Source organism: Xenopus tropicalis, chromosome 4 (genome assembly GCF_000004195.4).
Source record: "Xenopus tropicalis strain Nigerian chromosome 4, UCB_Xtro_10.0, whole genome shotgun sequence".
Classification (NCBI taxonomy): Eukaryota; Metazoa; Chordata; class Amphibia; order Anura; family Pipidae; genus Xenopus; species Xenopus tropicalis.
In genome coordinates this window covers 121,605,053-121,613,172 of record NC_030680.2, presented here as the reverse complement: position 1 = coordinate 121,613,172, position 8,120 = coordinate 121,605,053, and the positions used below count along the sequence as shown (strand labels likewise).

The 8,120-nt window shown below is 40.8% G+C and overlaps 1 protein-coding gene across 1 annotated transcript in view; it reads right to left on the bottom strand.

The window, feature by feature from the left end:
• Positions 1-442: 442 nt before the first annotated feature.
• Positions 443-8,120, bottom strand: part of grap2 (GRB2 related adaptor protein 2) — a 59,016-nt gene continuing 51,338 nt past the window's right edge. The window contains exons 5-8 of the mRNA XM_002933747.3: positions 3,236-3,404; positions 1,458-1,589; positions 1,087-1,203; positions 443-907 (exon numbers count right to left, since the gene is read on the bottom strand). Coding sequence (XP_002933793.1) covers positions 710-907; positions 1,087-1,203; positions 1,458-1,589; positions 3,236-3,404 — 616 coding nt within the window. The 3' untranslated portion in view covers positions 443-709. The remainder of the gene's footprint in view (positions 908-1,086; positions 1,204-1,457; positions 1,590-3,235; positions 3,405-8,120) is intronic.

Below are 8,120 nucleotides of genomic sequence, written 5' to 3'. Positions count from 1 at the left end.
GTAGCTCCCCATCTTCTTTTCCGCTGATTCCCATGCTCTGTGCTGCTTTCAGTTAACAGCAATAAATAATTAATTCAGATTCACATTACGTGGCAGATCAGAAACCTGCACATTGTGCAACATTATTTAATAATCAGCCCTGTAGCATCAGCTTTTATGACAAACCTTAATTTTCACTTGATTGCCCCTTAGCTTATCAACTGCTCCCCAGAGCACACTGAGCATGTGTAGTGCCACTGGCAGGAAAAAGATGACCTAAGAAGATCCAAGATTGCAAGCTGCTGTGGGCAACTTTGAAGTCATAGATCAGTACTGTTATAGGCTTGGTGAACCTATGTGCTTGTACATTACCATTATTTTTAGACTTTAGTTCTCCTTTGAGAAGTGATTTAAAAAAAAAAAAAAGGTCAAAAACCCTCTTAAGAAACAACAACAAGCCGTGTAACCAAAAACAACAACTTTTTTTGAAGTCTGGACATCATATAAAAACAACAAGGAATATAAATATCAGTGGGAATGTACAGGTGACAGTTTAGTTAGAAAAGTACATGTATTTCAGTGAATGACAGCCATTGCACCTGTTGTGGTTCCTTAATGGTGGAACAATGTAGCCTGGCTCCTCATCCTATCAGTGCTTTGCTCCTGCATTCGTTCTCTTATCAACCTAAAGATACGCCCAACTGGTGTGTATTTGTGTATCCAAATGCTGTCATCGGTCAATGTTGGCCACGTAGTTGGATGGGAAGAGGCCGACCCTTTCTCCCAACCGTCCCATCCACCAAGACGCGTCAGAGCAATCCAGTACTTCGATGACATCACTATATATAAAGCCAAGTTCATCAGGCTCCATGGCCTGGAAATCATAGAGAGCTTTCACCATCCGTATTCGCTGAGGAGTGGGAGATGCCTGACAGAGTTAGAGAAAGAAAAGTCATCTACAATGATACACAGACAGATGCAGTAGCTGTTACCAAAAGAAACACTTTTTGCTGCTGTATGTAATTCATTTCTACTCAGCTGCTGTTGGGATTCCCCTGGGTGGACTTGGTGAGTATCACCTTCTCATTATACAGAGAAACACTGTACCTGTGCCCGCTGAGGGTTGCTTGGCCCCTTGTATGAAGAAGGGATTTTGCTGCATTCTTCACTTGCCTGTGCCACAGGGTTCTGGTGCCTCGCCTCTGGGGGGGCTCCAGAAGGTTTCTAAAATACAGCATTGACCATGAATTTAATATGATATGCAATGTAATATTACATCTGTATTTCATGTATAAGCTCAAGATGTATACATTCAACAGGTTCAGTTTTTATGTGGCAGATACACTCCTATAATCTCCTGTGTGTACCCCCACTGATAGACATAGTGTTGGTGATGGACCATACGCCACATAATTGTCGTGTATGACATTATCCAAAGAGTCCACTCTACACCCAGAGACAACATGGTGACCACTTACTGAGGAAACACATTTAGTTCTGTCAGTTTCTGGCTCAGGGTAGTTCCTCTGGGAGCCCGCTGGCATTAACTTTCCCGCCCTCCCTCCTCCAGATGATCTGGGATCCCTTACATGTTTTTCCACCAGTTTCTCCTAAAAAAAAACAAAAACATAGTAGAAAACAGATTATTGAGCTTATACCCAAGTTGTAGTTAGCATGTATAGTGGCCTCTGAGCAGACAAGGCAGAAAGTACAGATCTCCTGTTTTTGCATCTCACCCATAAGCACTTTGCCCTAAAGTAATTGCATGCAATTAAGAGGAGTATAAATTAAACAACACTGCAAGCAGTTTCGGTTTTCATACATTTGTGCACAAATGACTTACTGCCAGGGTTGGATTGGGCCGCTGCTTAGGAGCAAAAGCAAACTAACTTAACTAACCAATTAGATAGTCTGTGAATAGAAGGGGAGCACGCATGGGACAAAACTGTTGAGTTAAGGTCCCCATACACGGCCGATTGTTTCACGGCAGCTTATCAGCCCGTGTAGGGGCAGAAATGAGGGGCCTGGCCGACCGATATCTGGCCTGAAATTGGCCAGATATCAATCGGGCAAGTTAGAAAATTCAGTCGGATCGGCTCGTTGATGCGGTCCCCGATCCAACTGCCCCATTGCCGCCGTTAGAATTCGATCATTTGGCCCCAGGGCCAAACAATCAAATTCGCCTACATGTTACCCGATATCGCCCACCCGTAGGTGGATATATGGGGTGAAGAACTGCTCGCTTGGTGACATCGCCATCCCATGTGCCCCCCCAACTCACTGATTGGTTACTGACTGCTAACAGAAAGCTGCAAAGTAGGAAGTAGAGTTCTGGCTATTATGTTAGATATCTGCTCACTCCAGCCTTTATAGATTACATTTTTGCTTAACTAACTATATTGCAAACATTTTTGATTTTGCACAGTCTCTCTGTTTACCTAGTTTCATTTTTACAATGAACTATTCCTTTAACAGGTTATGTGTTTGGGTCTTTATAGTGGTCTTTGGTGCCCCCTTGTGGTGTTGTTTGAACTTAACAGTGAGATCTCTCCCTTGGCTTGCCATTGGGACATTTTACAATATGGTCTTGCCAGTAAAATTGTCAGTGTTATTAATAGGACAAATAAATAATAGGTACAGGAAGGCTGGATATTGTTCATGAAAGCAGGAAACTCTAATTTTGTCTCAAATTTGAGGTCTTCCTTTTGTGTGACACTGAATGAGCTTTGGTAAAAAATATAAACATAGAGGGAATTTTCATGGTTTCTTTTTAAGGGACAGTTCACCTTTATTTTAACTTTAAAGTGTGATGGTGACCAGTCGCTAACAAACTTCATTTTCCACTTCTACTTGATACTTCATTCACCTTCTGCTTCTCTTTTAGCTTCCCTTTCTCCCCTTCACATTCTGACCTTCCCTTTCTCCCCAAACCTTTTCCATTTCTGCTCCTATTCCTGCATGTTCTTTCTATGTGCTTGGGATACTTTTCCTTTGTGTTTCATTATTTACAAATAGTTAATTATAGTGAACTGATCTTTAATAAATGGGAGGGAGGACTGGTCATAGAACAAGCCACCATCATTGCACCCTTTAGATGTTAGGGTGGGGTTGGAAGGAATTAAAATTTCTTGTATGTTGTGGAGTGAGTAAATAATTCTTTGTGTGGTGGGGCAATGGCATGCTTATCACATATAGCTCAGGCTGCTATAGTCAGGTTAATATGAATATACACTGGGTAATGGTGTATTTTTCCTACCTGTGCTTCTGAGCCTTCCTCCCGTAAGTAGATCTCTTTCTGCCGTGATATTGATGCCGTTTTGTAGTACTCCACTAACTTATTAAGGGACTTGAACTTCTCTGTCCACAAGTAATAGTTGCCTCGAATGTCCCTCATGACCTTGAAATGCTGCACATCATCTTCATCCCTGGGTAAAATACTTCAGTCAGAGGCATACAGGCATTCAGAGCAAGCTGACGTAGAACAGACACAATCTTTTATTGGAACTGGACATGTCCACAAGTCAGAAAAGGGAAAAATGACTCTTGGAATGGGTTACCATTTATTATTGGAGCATGAAGCGGTTGTTATATAGTGAAGCAGGAAGGGATTGGTATTCTATAGGGGGTTGACATTTATAACTCATGGGCAGAATTTTTCTGAAAAAATTCTAGCCCAATGGCACCTTACTTTCCTACTGGAATTGTACCCAGGGCATATTTTTTTTTTTTTCATAGTATCATTTTTATTGTTTTTGTAACATGGGAGGAGGGGGGAGGGATAAGGAAGGGGAAGGGAGGAGGGAGCAACGGAGATACACAGTATTTAGGCACAAATCCAAGTTACATATAGTGATGTGCACAGTGTTATACAGAAATTTTAAGAAAAAGGAGGCATACAGTACAGAGATATGAACTCTAAAGCAGACACATGGCAATTACTATTCTGAAAGGATTAGAGCAGGTTAGCATAGTCCTCCATGCTGAGTGTGAAGTTTAGTAGCCTAGGGGCCTCATATTCCTGCAGGTGTGCCGGGGTTTAGCTCCATCCATGGGGACCAGATTTTTTCATATGTGATTCTGATAGAGGGTAGAGCGGTATTGATAAGGGTCTGCCATATTTTCACTGTGGGGGCGTTGTTTCCCAGCCAGTTTAATATTACCGCTTTTTTAGCATAGTATAGGATAGTACGGAGGAGGGATCTAGTTTTGTTATGTGGCACAAGATCTTCGAGCTGGGCCAGTAGGCATATTTCTGGTGTGCATAGGTTGGGAAACCCCAGGTTGTCAACCATATATTTTATTATCTTGGACCAGTATCTCTGGATTGGTGGGCATTCCCAGGCTAGATGTAGAAAGGAGGACCCTGTCTGATGGCATCTGGGGCATGTAGCCTCAGGGTTACGTCCCATTTTTGCAGTTTAGTGGGTGTCATATAGAGTTGGTGGATGAACTTGTATTGTATTAGTCTATTCCGAAGTGAGATCAAGTCGGTATATAGTACTTCTGTGGTCTCGCTCCATTGTTCATTGGTCATGTTTGGGGTTATTTGCTGCCATTTACGGCGAGCAGTGTTAAAGGGGGGCGGGATGGAGTTGAGCAGAGTTTTGTATAGTCTAGAGGTTAGTTTACCTGTTTGGGGGTTTCTTAATATTGACTCTAGATTCGAGGGGGTAAGCTCTGGCTCCAAAGTTGTGAATTGGGCTTTGAAGGCATGTCGGAGCTGAAAGTAGCGGAATACCTGAAGGTTTGTCTATTTAGCTTATCTCGGAGCTGTTCCAGGGAAGGGAATTTCCCATTGTCCAGGATATCACCTAGGTAGTTGATGCCCTTTTGAGCCCAGTACTGGACGTCTTGGAGGCCCTGCAGGTGCGGCAGATTGGAGTTGTTCCATAGAGACCCAGGGCATATTTAACCTGGGGCCTGCTAACTTTTGTTTGTACCCAGATTGTTCTGGGAATGCTCGAGGTTGTGGTTCAAAAACAGCTGGGCATCGTTGAATCCAAATGGTTTATTTGATAAGCAGCACCAAATAGTCACATTTTCAGGGTTCTTTTACCTAGCTGGGAATATTCTATCCTCACAAGACAGGAAGCCTTCAATTGGCAATGTCCAGCCGGCAAGCTCTGATTTATTGTAGCTTCTCAAACATTTGTTTGAGTTTTACACATATAAACAGGAGTCACACCTTGTTGTTTGCATTGAAGGCATAGTTCACCTTTGAATTCACCTTTATTATAAACATAGGCATTCTAAGACAACTTACGGTCTTCATATTTTATTTAATTTTTTTGTTTTTAGTTATTTAGATTTTTGTTTAGCAGCTCTGCAGTTTCGTATTTCAACAGTTGTCTTGTTGCTAGGGTCTTATTTACCCTTGCAACCAGGCTAGATTTTAATGAGAAACTGATAAATGAATAGGAGAAAAACTGAATAGGAAAATAAGTTATAAAAATAAAAAAAGGAAAAAAAAACCCAATACTATTGTAGCCTCATAGAGCAGAGAGCAATAGTTTTTTGGCTGATAAGATGAGTGACTGTATCTGAAAGCTGGAAAGATGCAAAAGAGAAAGGTAAATAATTAGAAAAACTATATAAAATAAATAATGAAGACCAAATACAAAGTTGCAAGGAATAGGCCATTATATATCATACAAAAAGTGATTTTCTGTAGGCTGTGGGCACCAGTACCATGTATTTATGACAGCAAATATTCTCCTATAACTAAAGGTATATGTACAGTAAGCAGGGCATTCAATTCCCTATTTCTATTCTAGGATTATCCTAATATAGCAAGGCCCGCATCCTCCCCACCAGTTATAATACCGTAGCTATGTATTGCTGTATACACCTTACACTTATTGCATACATATTCACAGTAAAAAACGAACATAATTATACTTTCTAGAGAACATGGAGTGCTTATCCATCCGCAGACACCAGGTGTCTCTCTTGCCCTTTAATAAGTCTGCATGGCTGGAAACACTTGTACTATTGTCATTGTTATATTAATAGTATATGCAGCTTGGCTCCATGATACATCGCAACCCTGTCTCATTCTGTAAACCAGGAGCCGAGATTGATCTGGCAAGGTCACTAGCTTAGGAACTCGGAATGAGTCTCATTAGCTCCCCCAGGGCTTCTCAGCATGATGTCTTCCAACACTCCACCAAATCGTACAACTGACCAAGCAGGAGGGTTTAACCCCTTTGCTGGCCGAGCAGCACGTTTCTGGCCCCACTGGCAGTGGATATTATTGTGCTGACCAGATTATCCATTAAAGCTTCCTGTGCTATCACCCCAGGATACTATTGCTTTGCTATTCAGCTTGTCATGGCTCATCTGCACTGAGTAATTTCTTTGGTCATGTAGCTTTACCCTGGGGCGTTGTTATGCTAGGCCTCATGCTCTGCCACTGGTCTCATTGACCTTTTTAATTTCAAATTGATTTTTTAAATGTCTTTTGGTGGCTGGTGGCATTTACACACTGTGCTGCCGGTGGTCTGTGTGCTGCAGTGCTATGGCCAGGTGCTAAAGGTGGGTTAGCCCGGTCCAGTTATGACTCCTTATTCTTGTTTGTGACCCAGATCTGTGGGACCTAGGTGTTTCATACAGTTTAGATATAGCAATTAGTATATATCATATGGCAAGTTACAATGGAATTTTCTGTGCACTTGTACTTTTGGGCTAACTGTGTTTTTTACTGGGCTAATGTTTTTCCTTACTGTTGGAGTTTAGGCAAATTAAATGTACTATCTATAGTGTTTTCTTGTTGGCTGATTTGTGTTCCTATGTGTGCAAGTCTATTTGCAATACTGAGGGCACACTGAGGCAAAATGCACCCAGGTCTAACATTCTTCGCTGTCCCTGAGGGCCACTACATACTGCACAACAGAGGGTAACCTTACATACAGAAGTACTTTGGAGCTGTACCCTAAGAGATGCAGCTAGAAAATAGGTAGAAAATGAAGAGATAAAGAGCAAAGGCAGAAGAAAAGATGCAAGGGAGAGAGAAAGAGAACAAAGAGGGGCAGAGAAACAGGAAAGTACAGGTAAGAGAGAGGTATGTAGGAAGAGAGAGTAAGAGACAGAAGACCCAAAAGCTGATAAGAGGTTAGAGGAAAGGGTGGAGTGAGACAGGAAGTAGGCAAGAGAGAGAGAGAGGGGTTGTTACTCCATTTATAAAGAAATAGATTGAAAAGTAAAGATTAGGCATAATGAGGCATAATGAGGCATAAACACGGCAAAAGGGAGAAAATTAAAGGAAAACTATACCTCTAGAATAAATACTTAGCCAACAGATAGTTTATATTATATTAAATGGGCCATTAAAGAATCTTACCAAACTAGATTATATATATCAGTAAATATTGGCCTTTTACATCTTTTTTTCACTGAGCCACCATTTTGTGATGAGCTGTGTGCCCCTTCAGAGATCACCTGACAGGAAATAATGCAGTTTTAACTGTAACAGGAAGTAGTGTGGGAGTAAAATACATTAATTGGCTGATGTGATCTAACATGTATGTGTGCCCTTGGTTTGTCTGTTTGTATAATGAATCTTTTGATCCCAGGGGGCGGCCCTTAATTTTTAAAATGGCAATTTTCTATTTAGGAGTACCCAATAGCACATACTACTTAAAAAATATATTTTTTTACAAAAATGGTTTATTTAGAAATAGCAGGGTTTCACATATGAGCTGTTTTATGCAATATAATTAGTTAGAGACCTACATTGTTTGGGGTATAGTTTTCCTTTGAAGCACAGGTATACATATTGGCAATACTTATTTTAGGATATAAATATATAAAGGAAGTGGTTTTTTCTTTTAACATGCCAGTCCATTTAAAGATGGCAATATATTAAAGAAGGTACTGGAAAAGCAAATATTCAGAATTACAGAATTATATGTGTATGTTTTTTTTAAATTTATATTAGAGCGACCCAAGACTATATCCTTGCACTGTAGTAGTACAGAAGGCTTGATGGGAACATTAAACTTGCATAGGCACAGTGTTGGACTGCAATGCCAGGGGCCCACCAGAAAACCTTAGACCATGGGCCTACTCTTCAAACTATTTGTCATCCGCTTTTCACTTAACCTCTATATATTATCCTAGTTTTTTTATCTTTTCGTACTATA